Source organism: Podarcis filfolensis (genome assembly GCF_964270895.1).
Source record: "Podarcis filfolensis genome assembly, chromosome: 13".
Taxonomy (NCBI): Eukaryota; Metazoa; Chordata; class Lepidosauria; order Squamata; family Lacertidae; genus Podarcis; species Podarcis filfolensis.
In genome coordinates this window covers 532853-552739 of record NC_139615.1, presented here as the reverse complement: position 1 = coordinate 552739, position 19887 = coordinate 532853, and the positions used below count along the sequence as shown (strand labels likewise).

The window sequence follows — 19887 nt, the reverse complement described above, 5'->3', positions numbered from 1 at the left end:
TCCGGAGGACCCGCCAGCTTCGCCTTCCTTTCCTGTCCGCTCTAGGAAGGCAGCTCCGCTCCTCTTAACCCTTGGCCAGCCGAGCGCCCCTTCTCTCCCTCTCCAAAGCAGGAGGATTTGGGGGTCCCTCTTGGCTGGCGAGCTGAGCTGCTCCCTCCCTTGGAAACGGCAGCAGGAGGGGAGCTGGAAGGAGGAATCGGAGGTGGGGTGGGGGGACCCCCTTCCTCCCTGGGTTCTTTTCTCTCCTCTTCTCTCTGCCGGCCCCTTCCTTCTGCCCCAGCAACGAGGGCCAAGTCCCTAGGCTGCATCAGCAGAAAGCAGTAAGGATCCAATACTAAGCCGAGTCGGGTGGCGCAGTCCCTCATCAACGCCACCAGGGGGCTGGAACATCTCTCTCTGATTGGCTACCAAGACTGCCAGCCAGAGGCGGGGGCGGAGCCAGCCCTTTTGGCGGGAAGATGAGAGGCGCCTTTTCTGAGGGAGTTTTGAGGCTTGAGCTGAGGCGGGAGGAAGGGAGGAGGAGGAGAGGCTGTGTCTGAGGGAGAAGTGGCTCTGGCCTGAGGAGAAGGAGGAGAGAGGAAGAGGGGCTGAGTCTGGGGGGAGACAGGCTCCGGGGGTCTGAGAGAAAGAAGGGGGCCGAGGGATCCCCTGGGTCTGGCGCCCAAAATAAAACGCCTCAGGAAGGGCATTGCTGAGAGAAAGGGAGGCTGAGGGAAGGCATGTGGCTGTGAAGGAACCAGGGCTGTGCAGAGGCCGAGCTAGCTGCTCTGGCACCTGGAGCAGCACACAAGCTGTGCACCTGGGGGCAGGGCTAGCCACCCACAGGGGCGCTACCTGCGGCAAGTGTCCAGGGGGGCAATGTCACCCCCCCAGGGATGACACTCGGGGCAGCCCACCCTCACCGCACCCCCCTTCCTCTAAGAGTGGAGCTGTTTCAAAAGTAGTTAACTGCAACACCTGTCATAACTAGGAGAAAGACAGTGAAGCATTATTGGGGTAATGCTACCGGTTCACCTCACAGGTACCGTATTTTTCACCCCATAGGGCACACCGGCCCATAGGGCGCACCTAGTTTTTTTGGGGGGAAATAAAGAAAAAAAATTATTTCACCCCCAGGGGCTGGGGCGGGGGAAGCCCGAGCTTCCCCCGACCCCAGTCCCTAGAACAGGCTGCTATCCACAAGGCTTGCAGAGAGCTGCGCGAAGCCTGGGGCGCACTGAGCTCAGCGCCCCCCAGGCTTTGGGGTGCAGGCAGCTCTCCGCAAGCCGTGGGAGAGCTTCCTCCCACGGCTTGCGGATGTCTTCCTGAAGCCTGGAGAGCGAGAGGGGTCGGTGTGCACCGACCCCTCTTGCTCTCCAGGCTTCAGCGAAAGCCTGCATTCGCCCCATAGGACGCACACACATTTCCCCTTCATTTTTGGAGGGGGAAAAGTGCGTCCTATAGGGCGAAAAATACGGTATGTTGTAAGAGTTTCTTTTTATGAAGCATTTTGAACACTTCAGAATGTACCAGGTAGAGGCTGAGTTTATCTCCCCATGTTGTGCCGCCACCACCTTCGCTCTGCCGGTGCCCACACCCTCCTGCGCTACTTTCCCACTGTATTCAAGGGGCCCAGCTGCGAGCTCAGTCTTTACTGGGTCTTTCACCAATAACCCCCTTTCTTCCCGCTGCCACCCCGATGACTCTTATCTGAACACTTCACAACCAACACACCAAGGAATGATGCGTCTGGAGTATAACTGATTTATTAAATAATAAACAAGAAGTTCAAGGTAACTTTGTGTACATAAGCATGTGCTTTCAGATGTTCCTGTTCCTTTTTTTTACTTTATTAAAACTGAAACAAGGGGCAATATTATGCTGTTCCTATTCTACTGCTCTAACCAACCCTGCTACTACCCCCTCACTACCCACTCCAAGTGTCTCTATTGAAAAGGCCAGATACCATCTTGGCTGTGAGTCCTGGAAGACCTGCTCCCTGCCTTGTGGGCCTTTTCACAAGTGGCCTGGAAGAGTAGGCCCTAGAGTGACTGGTGGACGGACTGACTCCAGCTACGAAAGCTGAGGCTGCTGAATAAACCCTTGGACTTAGGAGGTATGGTCAGGCGTTCTGAGGTTGGAATTTGTATCTTTATTTTACATCTTCTTGTGATTTATGTGGCTATTCTTCAGTTTGGTTGTGTATTTTTTATGAGTTATTTCTAATGACTTTAATTTTATCTATTTATTTGGCTGTTTGTAAAATGTTATACCACCCTTCATTCAAAGATCTCAGGGCGGTTCATGGTGTAAAAATACAATATAAAAATAAAAAATGCATGCACACTTTCTGAGAGTTTCATTATAGAGCTGTGTGATATAGTAGTTAGAGTGCTGGACTATGACCTGGCAGACCTGGGTTCAAATCCCCACTCAGCCATGAAGCTCACTGTGTGAACTTGGAGGCCAGGAACTACTTCACAGCCAAACTTATCTCACAGGATTATATAGTCAGCATTAAATGAGATAGGGAAGAACCGTGTAACAGCACCTTCAAGGACAGGGTGTTATAGGAATGCAAATAATGAATTTCAATATGTCAGGATGTGCATTTAGGCAGGCACAACCAGCTGCACAAATATAAGATGAGGGACAACTAGCTAGCCAGTAGTACACATAAAAAGCATCTAGGGCTCTTATGTCAACAGTGTGAAGCACCAACAAAGAAAGGCTAATGCTATTCTAAGCTGCATCAAGACAGGATAACAGAATCATAGCGCTGTAGAGCTGGAAGGAGCACAGAGGGTCCTTTAGTCAAACCCCTTGAAATGCAGAAAAGAGATGTTGTAGACGGGGCGGGAAAGGAGGTTTCAGCTTCCTCTCAGTAACACTGTTTATGCACTTCACTACGGATGATGCATTTTGGATTACCTCCATCCCTTTTGCAAGCTGCTTCCTTTGTATCTCCACAATGGCTTTGATGTCTCTGGGGCCAAACCTTTTGTGCCAGATTCTGAATGAGCTTCATCCCTGATGAGCTGGAATGGGTGCAGAGGAGGGAGACCAAGGTGATCAAGGCTCTGGAAACCAAGTCTATTGAGGAACAGTTGAGGGAGATGGGGATGTTTATCATGGAGAAGATTGAGAAGGAGATGTGAAAGCCGTCTTCCAATATCTAAAGAGCTGGGCCATGGAAGAGGGAGCAAGCTTGCTTTCTCCTGCTCCGGTGGAAGGACCCAAACCAAGCAAACTTGCTTTTTCGTGGGAAGGACCCACACCAATGCATTCAAGATACAAGTAAGGAGAATCTGATTAAACATCAGGCAGATTTTTTTGACAGTAAGAACCGTTTGACTTTGGAACAAACTAGTTCACATGGTGGACTCTTCTTGAATTGAAGGATTTTAAGCAAAGGTTGGATGGCCATCTGTCATGAATTCTTTTGTTGAAAATCCTGCATTGCAGAGGGTTGGAGAAGACGACCCTCACCATCCAATCCAATGCAACAGCTCAAAGATTCTGGGAGACTGTGATTCTCCCCACTATGAGTTCTTTTATGGGAAGTGAGAAAGGACTCCTGACTAAAACTCTTTCCACATTCCAAGCATTTATATGGTCTTGCCCCTGTATGAATTATTTGATGGGAAATGAGATAGGAGTCCTGGCTGAAACTTCTTCCACATTCCAAGCATTTATATGGGCTCTCCCAGGTATGTGTTCTTTCATGGGAAGTGAGATTGCCACTATGAGTGAATCTTCTCCCACATTCCCTGCACTGAAATGGTTTCTCCCCTGTATGAATTATTTGATGGGAAGTTAGACCTCCCTTCTGTTTAAAGCTCTTTCCACATTCCAAGCACTGATAGGGTTTCTCCCCTGTATGAATTCTTTGATGGGAAGTGAGCTTGGCGCTTTCCCTGAAGCTCTGCCCACATTCTAAGCAGTGATAAGGTTTTTCTCTTCTATGAATTCTTTGATGGGAAGTGAGATTATATTTCCAGTTGAAGCTCTGCCCACATTCCAAACACTGATAAGGTTTTTCTCTTGCATGAATTCTTTGATGGGAAGTGAGAGTGGCACTTTGACTAAAGCTCTTTCCACATTCCAAGCACTGAAAAGGTTTCTCCCCTGTATGAATTCTTTGGTGGACCATGAGTTGTTCCCCCCGAATAAACCTCTTTCCACATTCCACGCACTGATAAGGTTTCTCCCCTGTGTGAATTCTTTGATGGGAAGTGAGGCTGCACCTGTAACTAAAGCTCTTCCCACATTCCAAGCACTTATAGGGTTTCTCCCCTGTATGAATTCTTTCATGGATAGTGAGGTGACCCCTCTGATTGAAGCTCTTCCCACAGTCCAAGCACTGGTACGGTTTCTTCCCAATGGGAGTCCTTTTTTGGGAAGCTGAATGGGGGCTTTGACTAAAGCTCTTTCCACATTCCAAATATTTACTTGGTTTCTCCTCTGTGGGGATTTCATCATGGTCTCCCTTGTTCTTAATTTCTGATTCATCACCATCTGCAGCAAAGAGAGAAATGGATTAGAGCCTCAGCAAGAAATGGAGCCCCCAATTATTGAAAGTGTTTTCTTTTCTTTTTTGTATTTTTCCCACACGCTAAATTAAGTTTTTTCTAATAACATGGTTGGCAAAGGTTTCTCGTCTTCCCACTTTGCCATACCAGATTCAAGCATGGCAGCTGTGTTTGACATCTTGACCCTCCAAGTCTAGGAGCTGTGTGTTTTCCAGCAGTATCCAGTCTTTTATCCAACACAGGCAGGCAGCTTCAAAATACAATTCCAAATATGGGAGTGCAGACCCTCCTCTGTCTTTTATATCAATGAGAATCTTGTGTTTTATCCTAGGTTTATTCCCCCTCCGAATAAACTTAAACAGGTCTGTTTTGTCTTTTTCTCCCCATTGCATTCTGTCTCATGTATCTAAATCTTTTTAATTCCCCCCCAAAAGTTTTCGCATTGATATCATTATAGACGACATGATCCTTTGTCGATACCCACATGCCTAAACACTTCACTTTTTTCTCTATTTCCCAGCCGGTAATTTCCCCTAAATTCATTTTAGCTTGGTTACCCATGTTTTTAACTAACATTTTGGTTTTATCTTTATTTATTTTAAAACCCGCCAATTTTCCAAATTCAATTACCTCCTTTAATAACTCTAATATACCTTCTAGAGGTTCTTCCAGGGTTAAGACAATATCATCTTTTGTTTTCTAATTTTGTTTGCCGACTTTCATTCCCCTATTTTAGTCATTATTCCTAACATTTTGCAGTAACATTTCTAAGGTAAGGATAAATAATAACAGAGAGAGTGGGCACCATTGTCTTTTTCCTTTCCTAATGTTACATTTCTCTGAGACAACATTGTTTATTATAATCTTTGTCCCTTGTTCCTTATATAAAGCGTTAATGCCTCTTAAGAAGGCATTACCTGGTTCCATCTTTTCCTTCCCTGTTTTTATGATACTTAACTTTTCTCTCTTTTTCGTTTCTGTTGTTTTCTTCTCTATATTTACATTAGCTTGGTTTTTGTTGCATTGTATGTTGAAAACTTTCAATAATAATAATAATAATAATAATAATAATAATAATAATGGACAGAAGTTACGTCCACTTCCATAACCACTCTGAAGCCTGCTTTAAAAAAAGGCCTGGGCAGTTCAGACCAGCCTGATCCTTGTTTAAAAAGGCATAAGTGGTGGAAGAATATTGGCAGGCAAAACAGTCAGTAGCCTCCATTCAAGGTAAATTGTGTGGGTGTGAGAATCCCAGATGCTGTAGGTGGCGCTGTCAAAATCCATCAAAATCTGGGAGGTTCACCACATATATGTATGGAATTTCGAAACATATTGATCCAACAGGAAGCCTTACCAAGAGAGGCCATGATCCCACAATTCTCGACTATAACTTCCCTTTGCAGAGCTCTCTAATCAGGATCCAGCAATGCCCACTGCTCATGCAGGAAACAAGCAGCGACGTCTTCAAAGGACAGTGAACTCTTTAAAAAGAGAGAGAGAAAGGTCTTCCTCTTAACCAGTATGAAGATTATCCTCTATGAATTGTGGGGAGTTTTTTCGTTTCCTGCCTGTTAAGTACCGCCCTGTTTTAATGGGATTGTTTTGCTGCACATTTTAAGTATGGACGCTTCTTTTAACATCTTAATGTAATTATTTTATTGTCTGTTGTGTGCATGGTTCTCCCAGTGCCCCAAGGTGAACTTCAAGGAGCACATGGGGGACAATGTGCAGATGCTGGGGAAACAGATGGGGCTGGTTAGGCGAATCCTGGTTAGGCCTGGATGCGCACCAGTGGGACACGGGGCTTGCTCAGCTGGGGAGCGAGAAGACCCAAAGAGGCCCTCCTGCCCCCCCAGCTGAGCCTCACCAGTCCCCCTTGCCTGTCTCAAGGCAGTGGGTGAGAGTTTGCCCGCCTGCCTCACCCATTGCTGCTTTGAAATGGGCTCCTTTCCAATATTGTGATATATCGCCCTAGTGTGGTGTTTAGCTGGTGGTACCATAGATGTTGAAAAGCAGTTATGGCCCAGCCTTAGTCCTGGTTACTGTGGGGTTTTTTAATGGTTGGTAAACTGTTGAGAAGCGTATTTTAGGATTTCACAATAAATAGACAAATAAGGCTGCAACGATCGATAAATAACGGTAATGACATTCAGAAGGAGAATTAAGGTGAGGTGGAGGTTGCTTATTCTTAAGACGTAAACCTTCTTCAATAACATTGTCAGTCTTTGTTAAGGGCTGTTTTGACAGAAGCCAAGAGGAAGAGGCGAGAGATTCCTGGGACTCCAGAGGCCCCCTGGCTGCCCCACCCCTCCGCCTCTTTCCCCACAAAACCGCTTTCCCCTACCTGAGCTGGTTCCAGAAAAGATGGATGAGGAGGTCTTGCCGGCTATCTCCTGTCACCTGCGAGAGACAAAGGTAAGTGGGAAGCCAGGAGTGCACGAAGCTTCTCTCAAGACGTGATGCACTGCCTTTCCAACTACAGATGGACCTTAGAGAAAGGACAGATGTCACTCAGGAATTTCCAGAGGGACAAATGTAAGATTCTTCACTTAGGCAGGGGGAACCAGCTACCCAAGTGTAAGATGGAGAAGATAGGGGTTTTCGAAGATTGTAGGCTGCATCCACAGAGGTCTAGAGTCCAGATCAAGGGAATTAACAGCACCACTCTATTCTGCCCTGGGCAGACCCCCCTGGAGTTAGGGGCAGCACAATTTAGGGAGGATGTTGGCAAGCTGGGAGGTGGCCAGAGGAGGGCGACCAGGGGGATCTGGCTGCCCCACCCCTCCGCCTCTTCCCCCCCGAGGCTCCTGCCCCCAACCTGAGCTGCTTCCACAGCTGCTGCTTCTCCTCCGCCCCCAAGATGGACGAGGAACCTTCCCCCTCCCTGAACGGGTCCACCTTTTACCGTCCATGGGGAAGGGGGGTCCCACGCTGCATGGATTGGGAAGACCCCCCCTCTGCCCCCTCCCCTTCTCCCCAATGCACCCTCTGGGGAAGGGAGAGGAGGCTCACCAGATCCCCGAGGAGAGCGGGCAGATCCCTTCCTCTCGAGGAAGGAGGGGCTTGGGCTCCGGAGGACCTTCCCGCTTCGCCTTCCTTTCCTGTCCGCTCTAGGAAGGCAGCTCCGCTCCTCCTAACCCTTGGCCAGCCGAGCGCCCCTTCTCTCCCTCTCCAGAGCAGGAGGATTTGGGGGTCCCTCTTGGCTGGCGAGCTGAGCTGCTTGGAAACGGCAGCAGGAGGGGAGCTGGAAGGGGGAAACCCCAGCGGGGAATCGGAGGGTTGGGGGGACTCCCAGGGTCATCTAGTCGCACCTCCTCCTGCAATGCAGGAATCTCAGCTGAAGCATCCACGACGGATGGTCATCTGTTTAAAGACCTCCAAGGAAGGAGAGTCCGTCAGCTTCCAAGGGAGTCAGTCCCTTTTCTGTCCTTTTAATCCTTTGGTCCAGGGTGATGGATGTACAGATGGACTCCAGCTGCAGCAGCTGAGACTGCGGATGAGGACAGAGACCATCCTGGCTGTGAGTCCTGGAAGACCTTCTCCTTCCTTGCAGGCCTTTCCCCATGTGGCCTAGCAGAGTCCAGACTGACTCCAGCTATAAAAGCTGAGGCTGCTGAACAGAGACTTGGGTTTAGCAGGTTTGAGGGTGGGGTTGTAGCTGTAGGTTTTTGTATATTTTAGAACTTCTCATGATTTATGCAGGTATTCTTCAGTCTGGTTGTGTATTCTAAAGTTTTATTTATTGTTTATGACTACTTTGCCATTTAATTTATTACATTCGTATAATGCCTTTCACCAGAAGATCTCAGAGTGCTTCACAGCATAAAAATACAAAATAAAAACACAAAATACATAATAAAAGCAAGAATCAATACAAAAGAATAACCATCTTCCCACAAACACATTTGAAAAGACATACAGTGGTACCTTGGTTCTCAAACGCCTTGGTCCTCAAACAACTTGGAACCCACAAGGAAGGAAGTGTTCCGGTTTGTGAACATTTTTCGGAAGCCAAACATGCTCTGTTTCGAGCGTTACGCTTCTGATTTGAGTGCCCCACTTCCATTTTGAGTTCCCCAGTTTCATTTTGAGTGTTATGCTGAGGTCTGTCCTGTTTTTGCTATTTATTTTTGCAGCTCTTTTTTGTGTGTGTGACTGTGTGGAACCCAGTTCAGTTACTGATTGATTGTGTGACTGCAGTACATGATTTATTGCTTTCATTTTATGGATCAATGGTCTCGCTAGTAGAAAAATTCATGTTAAATTGCTGTTTTGGGTTTTTTTTTAAAAAAAGTCTGCAACAGATTAATCCATTTTGCATTACTTTCTATGGGAAAGCGCAGCTTGATTTTGGAATGCTTTGGTTTGGGAACGGACTTCCAGAATGGATAAAGTTTGAGAACCAAGGTACCGCTGTAGATGGTTACTCACCCTTTCTGCCCCCTTAGCTAACAGTACCTTAAATGCACTATTATATTATTGTTTTGATACATGTGTACAGAACTTTTAAGTACAAGGACCTGTGCCTAAACGTGAAGCAAAAGTGCACACATGCACAATTTCTGAGTCTTATGACAGAGCTAGTGTGGTACAGTGGTTAGAGTGTCAGAGTATGACTTGGCAGACCTGGGTTCAAATTCCTACTTGGCCCTGATGCTCACCAGGTGTCCTTGGGGGCCTGGCACTGTTTCACATTCTCACCAACCTCACAAGGTTATTGTGAGAACCCTGGGGGGAAGGGGGGGAAGAACCTTGGGGGGGGAGGGTGTATTTGAATGCAATAAATGAATTTCAGTAGGGACAAATATCAGGTTCTGCACATAGGCAGGAATAACATGCATATACAGTGGTACCTTGAGTTACAGACGCTTCAGGTTACAGACTCCGCTTACCCAGAAATATTACCTTGGGTTAAGAACTTTGCTTCAGGATGAGAACAGAAATCGTGCAGCGGCAGCAGTGGGAGGCCCCATTAGCTAAAGTGGTACCTCAGGTTAAGAACAGTTTCAGGTTAAGAACAGACCTCTAGAACGAATTAAGTTCTTAACCCGAGGTACCACTGTACTGGAAAAGGATCAAGGGCTCTTAGTAGACCACAAGCTTGTAGTGAGTCAACAGTGAGATGCAGCAGCAAAATAAAAAGCTGATGCCATTCTAGGCTGCATCAGCACAGAATCATACAGTTGGCAGGAACCCCAAGGGTCTTCCAGCCCAACCCCCCGCAATGCAGGAATGTTGTGTTGCACACATTCTGTCTCCACAATGGCTTTGATGCTTCTGGGGCCAAACCTTTTGAACCAGAGTTCTGGATCTGCTTCATCCCTGACAAGCTGGAATGGGTGCAGAGGAGGGAGACCACGGGGATCATGGCTCTGGAAACCAAGACTTTGGAGAAACAGTTGAGGGAGCCGGGATGTTTATTATGGAGAAAAGGAGATGGAGAAGGAGATGTGATAGACATCTTCCAACACTGAAAGGGCTGTGCCATGGAAGAGTGAGCAAACTTGCTTTTTTCTGTTCTGTTCTGGTGGAAGGACACACCAATGCATTCAAGATACAAGTAGAGGAATCTGATGAATCATCAGGAAGAACTTTCTGACAGCAAGAACTGTTTGACTGTAGAACAAACAAGTTCAGGTGGTGGTGGTATCTTCTTGAATTGAAGGATTTTAAGCAAAGATCTGATGGCCATCTGTCATGAATTTTTTTGTTGAATATCCTTCATTGCAGGGGGTTGGAGAAGATGACTCTCACCGTCCAATCCAATGCAACAATTCAATGATTCAAGGGGATTCTGATTCTCCCTGCTGTGAGTTATTTGATGGGAAGTGAGAAGTGACTCCTGACTAAAACTCTCTCCACATTCCAAGCATTTATGTGGACTCTCTCCCAGGTATGAGTTCTTTGATGGGAAGTGAGACTTCCTTTCTGAGTGAATCTTTCCACAATGCAAGCACTGATAGGGTTTCTGCCTTGTATGGATTTTTTGATGGGAAGTGACATAGGCCTTTGAACTGAAGCCCTTCCCACATTCCAAGCACTGATAAGGTTTCTCCCCTGTATGAATTATTTGATGGGTAGTGAGATGGGATCTCTGACTGAAGCGCTTTCCACATTCCAAGCACTGATACGGTTTTTCCCTTGTATGAATTCTCTCATGGATAGTGAGATGGGACCTCTGATTGAAGCTCTTCCCACAGTGCAAGCACTGGTAGGGTTTCTCCCTTGTATGAATTCTTTGATGGGAAGTGACATAGGCCTTCTTACTGAAGCTCTTCCCACATTCCAAGCACTGATAAGGTTTCTCTCCTTTATGACTCATTTGATGGGCCGTGAGATGGGCCCTCTGACGGAAGCTATTCCCACATTCCAAGCACTGATGCTTTTTCTTCCCAGTAGGACTTCTTGGATGGGATAAGGAATGAGAGCTCTCTCCACACTCCACATATTGATAGGGGTTCTCCACTGTGTGGATTTTGTCATGGATTCGCTGGTTCTTCATTTCTAATTCATCACCACCTGAAACAAAGAGAGATATGGATTTTCAACATCTACATGCAGCCAATGGGAGAGATCATCAGGGGGTTTGGGCTGGGTGTTCAGCAGTATGCTACCCCTCTTTCAAATCAGAACCAGTGAAGGCGGTGAAGGTCCTGTGTGAGTGTCTGGAGGCGGTTGGAGGATGGATGGTGCTTAACTGATTGAGGTTGAATCCTGACAAGACAGAAGTACTGTTCTTGGAGGACAGGGGGCGAGTGGGTATGGAGGACTCCCTGGTCCTGAATGGGCTAACTGTGCCCCTGAAGGACCAGGTGTGCGGCCTGGGAATCATTCTGGACTCACAGCTGTCCATGGAGGGGCAGGTTAATTCTGTGTCCAGGGCAGCTGTCTACCAGCTCCACCTGGTACGCAGGCTGAGACCCTCCCTGCCCGTTGATAGTCTCGCCAAAGCGGTGCATGCTCTAGTTATCTCTCGCTTAGACTACTGCAATGCGCTCTATGTGGGGCTACCTTTGAAGGTGACCTGGAAAGACAAATTGCTGATGATACACTGAGCAATGGATATATGATATAACATTGAAATGGCAGCTTGGGAGAGATTGTGGAATGGAAAATTGAAATTTACAGCATGAGTTAAAAGAACACTATAGGAAAATGATGTATAGATGGCATTTGACTCCTAGTAACTTAGCTAAAATGGACAAGACCAAATCAAATGCCTGCTGGGAACGTCAAGGGAAGGAAGGTACCTTTTTCACATGTTGTGTTTGTGTAAGATAGTAAAAGTCTTCGGGGAAATGATTTATAATGAGTTGAAAAAAATGCTGAAAATAACCTTTTTTAAAAACCGGAAGCTTCCCTTTCAGGTATAAGAGGGAGAAGGTACCCAAAGATGAGGGGAAAAACCTGTTTATGTATGCTACCACAGCTGCCTGAATGGTATAGGCCCAAGATGGAAAGAAAAAGCAGTACCAACAAAAGAAGATTGGCATCTAAAAAAGGCTCCCTTTACCTTTTATAAGAATGAAGCCTCCTTTTAAAAGGTTTGGGCAGTTCAGACCAGCCTGATCTCTGTTTAGGGTAAAGGGACCCCTGACAATTAAGATCTCTGTTTAGAAAGGCATAATTGGAGGAAGTATATTCCCAGACCAAGCAGTCCTCCATTCAAGGTGACTTGTGGAGGTGCTGGAAGCCCAGCTGCTGAAGGCAGCGCTATTGAGCTCCCTCACAATAGAGATATATGTATGGAATTTCAGAACAGATCTCGTGATCCAACTAGGAGCCTTACTGAGAGAGGCCAGGATACCACGATTCTCCTCTGTAACCTCCTTATGCAGAGCTCTCTGGGCAGGATCCAGCAACGCCCACTCCTCCGCCGTGAAACAAACAGTGACATCTTCAAAGCACACTAGACCCTAAAAGGAAATAAAACGGTCCATATCTGCAATGTATTCCATGTTCAGGCAATGGTCATTCTTGCCGTGGTTACCAGATGAGTTATAAATTCTTTGTTTCCTGACTGTACAAGTTAAGCAGAGCCAGTCCTGGGGTCACAGGTTCTGCCTGTCTTGTGATCAAAGAGATCTTTGCAAAAACCCTTCCCCAGAACTAATCTACTTTTGGACACACCCACCACATGTGTCGGCAGTGCTATTTTTCAGGAAAGGAGGTGTCAGAACTTAACAGGAACATCTCCTTTGTTCTCTTATAAAGGTAAAAAAGGCAAATGACCCCTGGATGTTTAAGTCCAGTCAAAGGCGATTGTGGGGTTGTGGCACTCATCTCACTTTTCAGGCCGAGGGAACTGGTGTTTCTCCACAGACAGCTTTCCAGGACATGTGGCCAGCATGACTATACCACTTCTGGTGCAACGGAACATCGTGAGGAGTGCCAGAGCGCACTCTTATGATGGCAGTGGTGCCCACCTGAAAGGTTCCATAACTCAGTCCCAGCAAATTCCCACTCAAGAAAGGGTGTCGGTGTGCCATACTGGTACACCCTCTCCAACTCATGAGAGAACTTTTTGGGTTTATATAGGCTAGGCATCTAGGTGTTAAGTACCAACCGTGCCTAATTTTAAGGGCTCTTTCACTGGTTGTTGCTGATCTAGGTTTATATGGCACTTTTGTCCATTTTTTCAATTATTTATTCTTCTTTTTTGTTCTGTAATTGCCCCTTCCATGAATTTTGCCTCCGTTTCTTATACAGTTGGTATTCTGGCTGTGCTTAGTTTTTTATTCTTATTTCTGAAGGGGAGGATTTTGTACAAACAAGAGAAAAATTATTTGATTTGTTTATTGGGGGTACAACTTTCTCCTGCTTTGCTTTTAATACCAGTTATAATTGCTGTATTTCTGTTCTCGCTTAATCTTGTGGCTAAGAGCCTACATAGCCCTACAGATAGAGCTCCCGTAAGGAGCTAAATGGAGACACATCCATCACAACTTGGGTCCCGTTGTAAAACTGGGGCACAGTCACGCTGCTTGAAGTGTATGTTATTAGAGTCCCTCAAGGTCAGAGCAAGCATTTGCCCAATTGTGCATGATGAACTTTGAATTTTGAGGCCTCAAAAATGATTTCTGCGTCAACCCGTGGGCACTGAGATCCATTCCCCCGCTGCCACAGCAGCACCTCTCCTTGTTGGAGGGAGGGAGTCATGTTCTGTCTGGCCACCCAAGTTCACAGCTGGGCTCCCCTCACTCGTCCGCTGACTTCAGCCCAGGGTTGGAGGGGATCCAGTGCAAAACATCGGATAAGTCCGAGTTCTTCGATGCGTTATCCCTCGCATTGTTGTTGTTGTTCCCAAGGGTCCTGACTTGCCTCAGGTCCTTGGTTCCCTGCTGCCCTGCATTCAGAACAGACGCAATCAGGCCTTTAAGCAGTGGGTGGGCGCCACCGTATTAGATGGCTTGGATGCTTAGAAGCCGATTTTAGTGCCCCGTGATAAATATAAAAAATGGAACTGCGAGGACTGAGAAATAACACTAGTTTCATTCTAAGCTGAGGTGACTGTTCCTTATTCTCAGCAGATAAACATTATGGGATGGCATTTTCTGAAGAGTTGCTGTGACAGAAGCAAAGAGATGCAAAGAAACTTGTTCTGTCTCAGAAACCCCGTCTCCCCCCCCCCCAGCCTCTCCCCCCCATTGCTCCTTCCCCGCACCTGATCCGGTTCCTCAGCCACTGCTTCCCCTCCACCAGGATGAAGAGATGGAGGAGGAGGAGGTCTTGCCGGCATCCTTCTTTCACCTGCGAGAGACAAAGGGAAGTGGGGAGACAGGAGTGCAGGATGCTTCTCTCAGAGGTGCATTTGGGAGTTTGTCCCCATTTCATATTTTAGTTACGTTCAAATATATCTCATCTCCTTTGGGTTCTTGGCCCCAAGTGGCTTCTCCCAAAATATTAGTTTCAGAATCAACAGAATGGAATCAAAAGAAGAAAAACTTCCTTTCTCCTTACCCAGCAGCCTCTCTCTGGTGTCCAACGACGTCCTCTCTGCCTCAGAGGAATCTGGTCCCATTTCTGCCAACAGATCCCTTTCCTGAAATAGCAACAAGAATTTGTAATAGAGAATGTGGAGAAGGGTTTGAAAAGGAATGGCTGGGGTGAAAACTTGAGGGGTGTCCAATGTCATTACAAAAAAAGGATGGGATTTAGGGATCTTCTCCCTCCTGTTTGGAGCCCCTTGACAGCATCCAGAGGAAAGTCTCTCTCACCTGCTTCCTCTCCTCTGCCTGACTCAGGAGGAAACCTTCGGCCAGGGCCACTGCCTGGGAACTGGTCTCTGCTCCGCATTCCCTCACCCAGCTCTCCATCTCCGCTGGAAGGACAGCCAGGAACTGCTCCAAGATCACCAGGTCCAGCATCTCAGCTTTCGTGTGCCTTTCTGGCTTCAGCCACTGGTGGCAAAGGTGGTAGAGTCGGCTGCAAACCTCTCGGGGTCCTTTGACTTGCAGATAGCAGAACCAGCTGAACTGCCGGCTCTGCGCCTGTGAGCGAAGGGTGTCCTCCTCTCCCAGGATCTTCTGCACAGAGCTTTCCCAGAATCCCACACTGCTTCCTGTTTCCATGGCCGTGCCTCTTCCTGCTCCAGGGCCAGCTGAGTCCTGCTCATCCATCTGTGCTCCCAGGAAGCCTCCAAGAGACAGGAAGGATCCCCTTGGTCCTCTTCCAAGTTCTGTTCGTCCGAATTAGAGGTGCTAGAAATTCCAACAAAGAAAAAAGAGAAGTAATGCTCTTGCCCTCCTAGAAGGAAAGTGACCATCCCAGAAGTGCAGGAAAGTGAAGGGATTTCTGTGAAATGAATCAGCCTGGTTGATCCTGCCTTTCCGTGTTTGCAGTGAAGGAATAAAGTCAGAACGGCGAATGACAAGTGAGTCATTCGTACCAAGTGTAACGTGGAAACCAGGCTATAGCGAGGAGTTCCCACCTCCTCAAGACAAACTACTGAGATGGGGTCCTTTTTCCCTTGTTCTGAGGGCCATATCCTCATCTGGGAAACCCCCTGAGGGCCAAGTGGGTGAGGCCAAAGGACAGAACTCAAAAGCAGGTAAAGTAGGACCTACCTTTTTTCTGTGATTGTAAGTTGTTTTAAACTCTTTTCAATGTTGTGTTTTAATCCTGAAATATGCTCTGGGAATTCAGGATGGTGGCTGTGTCATTAATAATGTGACACAGCAGAACCCCCACATCTGCGTGGGGTACTTCTGGATCCAGCATAGTCCCTTGAGTGGGTGAGGCCAAAGGACAGAATTCAGAAGCAGGTAAAGTAGGACCTACCTTCTTTATTTAAAATTGTAAAAGATGATGCTGTTAAGGTGCTACACTCAATATGCCAGCAAGTTTGGAAAACTCAGCAGTGGCCAGAGGATTGGAGAAGATCAGTCTACATCCCAATCCCAAAGAAGGGCAGTGCCAAAGAATGCTCCAACTACCGCACAATTGCACTCATTTCACACGCTAGCAAGTTTATGCTTAAAATTCTACAAGGCAGGCTTAAGCAGTATGTGGACCAAGAACTCCCAGAAGTGCAAGCTGGATTTCGAAGGGGCAGAGGAACCAGAGACCAAATTGCAAACATGCGCTGGATTATGGAGATAGCTAGAGAGTTCCAGAAAGACATCTACTTCTGCTTCATTGACTATGCAAAAGCCTTTGACTGTGTCGACCACAGCAAACTATGGCAAGTTCTTAAAGAAATGGGAGTGCCTGATCACCTCATCAGTCTCCTGAGAAATCTCTATGTGGGACAAGAAGCTACAGTTAGAACTGGATATGGAACAACTGATTGGTTCAAAATTGGGAAAGGAGGACGACAAGGCTGTATAATCTCTCCCTGCTTATTTAACTTATTGTTGTTGTTGTTTAGTCGTTTAGTCGTGTCCGACTCTTCGTGACCCCCTGGACCACCCTCCTGAATTCCCAGGGCAAATTTCAGAATTAAAACACAACCTTTGCAATCACAGAAAGAAGGTTGTTGTTTAATCATTTAGTCGTGTCCGACTCTTCGTGACCCCCTGGACCAGAGCACGCCAGGCCCTCCTGTCTTCCACTGCCTCCCGCAGTTGGGTCAAACTCATGCTGGTAGCTTCGAGAACACTGTCCCACCATCTCGTCCTCTGTTGTCCCCTTCTTCTTGTGCCCTCAATCTTTCCGAATTCATCATGCGAAAGGCTGGGCTGGATGAATCCCAAGCCGGAATTAAGATCGCCGGAAGAAATATCAACAACCTCAGATATGCAGATGACACAACCTTGATGGCAGAAAGTGAGGAGGAATTAAAGAACCTTTTATTGAGGGTGAAAGAGGAGAGTGCAAAATATGGTCTGAAGCTCAACATCAAAAAAAACGAAGATCATGGCCACTGCTCCCATCACCTCCTGGCAAATAGAAGGGGAAGAAAAGACGCCTGCTTCTTGGGAGAAAGGTGATGACAAAGCTAGACAGCGTCTTAAAAAGTAGAGACATCACCTTGCCAACAAAGGTCCGTATAGTAAAAGCTATGGTTTTCCCAGTAGTGATGTATGGAAGTGAGAGCTGATCGCCGAAGAATTGATGCCTTTGAATTATGGTGCTGGAGGAGACTCTTGAGAGTCCCATGGACTGCAAGAAGATCAAACCTCTCCATTCTGAAGGAAATCAGCCCTGAGTGCTCCCTGGAAGGACAGATCCTGAAGCTGAGGCTCCAAGACTTTGGCTGCCTCATGAGAAGAGAAGACTCCCTGGAAAAGACCCTGATGTTGGGAAAGATGGAGGGCACAAGGAGAAGGGGACAACGGAGGACGAGATGGTGGGACAGTGTTCTCGAAGCTACCAGCATGAGTTTGACCAAACTGCAGGAGGCAGTGGAAGACAGGAGTGCCTGGCGTGCTCTGGTCCAGGGGGTCACGAAGAGGCGGACACGACTAAATGATTAAACAACAACCTTCTTTCTGTGATTGCAAAGGTTGTGTTTTAATTCTGAAATTTGCCCTGGGTATTCAGGAGGGTGGCTGTGTAATTAATAATGTGACACAGCAGAACCCCCACATCTGCGTGGGGTACTTCTGGATCCAACATAGTCCCTTGAGTGTCCGCTTCAACATCCCACTAGTGGCCAGGGGACTCCATGCTCTGCTTCTGGTGGGATATTTGCAATGCCCTCCATGTGGAGCTGCGCATGAAGATGACTCGGAAAGCGATGGAAAGCAGGGACCAAATGACGGGCTGGCTTCCCTCTCTGTATTCATGGCATTTCTATCCACCTTTCCCCCCATGGGCTCCAAAAGGCAGCCATGGGTCTCGCTCATCCGTATCCTGACCAGCCTTTGAGTGGAGATTCCTGCACTGCTCATGTTTGGCCTAGATGCTCTCGTGGTTCCCTCCCCACCCCCTGGATCCTTTGCAGAGAGGACCCTCTGCTCCCTGATTTGGGGGGTCCCCCTTCCCCCTCCCCTTCCCCCCAAAGCAGCACCCCAGGCAAGAAGAGAGAGAGACTCACTCGATGCAGGAGGGGCCTCCGAGGAGACAACAGCTGCCTCTTGACAGGAAGGGGCTGGGGAGGGCGGGGCTTGGACACCTTCATTTCTGGTCCTCTCTAGGAATCCAGCTCAGTTCCTCTTAACCCGGCTGAAAGAACCAGATGAAATCTCGTTGGAACAAATCTCACGGCAACATTTTACGAGCCATTTCCTCCGCGGGTTCTTTTCTCTCCTCTTCTCTTTGCCTGCCCCTCCCTTCTGCCCCAGCAATGAGTCCCAGGCGCCTTTCCAGAGGAGACAGAGCTCAGCGCCCCCTCAGAGCAGCCCCACTTTCAAGGCGCAGTTCCAGAAAGCGGCAGGGATGCAACACTAAGCAGTGGGTCGGGGGCCGAGTCTGGTGCTGCAGTCCCTCAGAAACGCCACCAGGTGGCTGGAACATCTCTCTCTGATTGGCTACCGAGACTGCCAGCCAGAGGCGGGGGCGGAACCAGCCCTTTTGGCGGGAAGATGAGAGGCGCCTTTTCTGAGGAAGTTTTGAGGCTTGAGCTGAGATGGGAGAAAGGAGGAGGAGGAGAAGGAGAAGAAGAAGAAGACAGACAGGCTGTGTCTGAGGGAGCAGTGGAGAAGTGGCTCTGGTCTGGGTGGAAGATCCGCCCTGAGGAGAATCTCTGGCCAGAAGAAGGAGCCTGGCAGCTGAGCAAGGAAGAGGAGCTAGGGGGGAAAGGGAGGCTGAGTCTGGGGAGAGACAGGCTCTGGGGGTCTCCTTCCAGGCCGGAGGGGAGAGAAAGAAGAGGGCCGAGGGATCCCCTGGGTCTGGCGCACAAAATAAAACGCCTCAGGAGGGGCATTGCTGAGAGAGAGGGAGACTGAGGAAAAGGAACCTGGTCTGGTTAAAAGGATTGAACTGCCACACCTGCCAAAACTAAGGAAAGGAGTGAGAGAAAAGTAACAGAAACCGAGCTGAGCTTTTCCCACCTCGTCTAGAAACAGGAACATCAATTTATCTGAAGTGTAACAGCTCATTTTAGCAAGTTTAAGAAAAGCTGTGCCTATGCTACTGGTCTACCTTATAGGAATGTTATAAAAGTTTGTTTTTATGGAGCACTTTGAAAAACGCTTCAGAATATACCATGCGGAGGTTGTTTCTCTCCCCATGTTGCTCCCACCCCCTCCTGCTCCCTCTTCCCTTTGTATTCAAGGGGCACAGATGGGCTTTTCAGCAAACACCCCCTTAGTCCCACTGCCACCCCAGAACTCTGACCTGAACACTTCACCCCCAACGTAGCGAAGAATGAGGTGTGAGGTGGAGTACAACTGATTTATTAAAAATAAACACTAATTTCAAGATAACTTGGTGTAGATAAGTTAGGGCTGCCATAAGTCCAAATTTTCCTGGATCTTAGATAAATCAATAAAAAAACATGTTATTTTGGCATTGTCATAAAATGGGGGGTCCTTTAAAAAGCACAACAATGTTAGGGTCTTCCTAAAAATTGCTCAACAGCTTTCAGGGTGTCCTGGTTTTTACTTTTTGAAATATGGCTACCCTAACATAAGTGTATGGTTTCAAATCTTCCAGTTTTTCTTTTCTTTCTTTTCTTACTTTATTACTATTGTAAAAATGGATATTACAAGGGTATTCCTATAGTACTGATTTCACCCTCCAACTGTTTCCTTGCAGGCTTTCTCCACCGGCCTGAGGCCCGGCCCCCTCAGCCTGGCTGTGAGTCCTCTAAGTCCTTCTCCTGCCTTGCAGGCCTTTCCCCATGTGGCCTAGCAGAGTCCAGACTGACTCCAGCTACAAAAGCTGGGGCCGCTGAACAAACTCTTGGGCTTAGCAGGTTTGTTGTTGCTACAGGTTTTTCTATCTTTATTTTAGATCTTCTCATGATTCATGTGGCTATTCTCCAGTG

General features: G+C 47.5%; 4 protein-coding genes across 17 annotated transcripts in view; all 4 read right to left on the bottom strand.

Moving 5' to 3' along the window:
- Positions 1 to 19887, bottom strand: part of LOC310746890 (uncharacterized protein) — a 66619-nt gene that overhangs the window by 25257 nt on the left and 21475 nt on the right. For 2 of the 10 annotated variants that reach the window (XM_083581112.1, XM_083581110.1), the window contains exons 2-4: positions 6859 to 6914; positions 5869 to 5995; positions 1730 to 4497 (exon numbers count right to left, since the gene is read on the bottom strand). In XM_083581112.1, the coding sequence (XP_083437238.1) occupies positions 3410 to 4497; positions 5869 to 5881 (1101 nt within the window). In that variant the 5' untranslated portion in view covers positions 5882 to 5995; positions 6859 to 6914 and the 3' untranslated portion in view covers positions 1730 to 3409. Of the gene's footprint in view, positions 1 to 1729; positions 4498 to 5868; positions 5996 to 6858; positions 6915 to 7332; positions 7349 to 7499; positions 7576 to 19887 lie in introns of those variants that run through there. The other 8 variants (XM_083581111.1, XM_083581113.1, XR_014540801.1 and 5 more) reach the window with 8 other exon arrangements.
- The window catches only part of LOC310746788 (uncharacterized protein), a 125393-nt gene that overhangs the window by 89492 nt on the left and 16014 nt on the right, over positions 1 to 19887 (bottom strand). For 2 of the 4 annotated variants that reach the window (XR_014540794.1, XM_083580884.1), the window contains exons 1-3: positions 17995 to 18259; positions 14732 to 15214; positions 14475 to 14556 (exon numbers count right to left, since the gene is read on the bottom strand). Coding sequence is in view for 3 of the 4 variants with exons in the window: in XM_083580884.1 (XP_083437010.1) it covers positions 14475 to 14556; positions 14732 to 15133 (484 nt within the window). In the remaining variant the exon portion in view is untranslated. Of the gene's footprint in view, positions 1 to 14474; positions 14557 to 14731; positions 15215 to 17994; positions 18260 to 19887 lie in introns of those variants that run through there. The other 2 variants (XM_083580885.1, XM_083580888.1) reach the window with 2 other exon arrangements.
- LOC310746867 (uncharacterized protein) overlaps positions 1 to 19887 on the bottom strand; it is a 37438-nt gene that overhangs the window by 12008 nt on the left and 5543 nt on the right. The gene's annotated exons all lie outside the window — the stretch shown is intronic.
- LOC310746991 (uncharacterized protein) overlaps positions 1 to 19887 on the bottom strand; it is a 43584-nt gene that overhangs the window by 18316 nt on the left and 5381 nt on the right. The window lies entirely within an intron of this gene.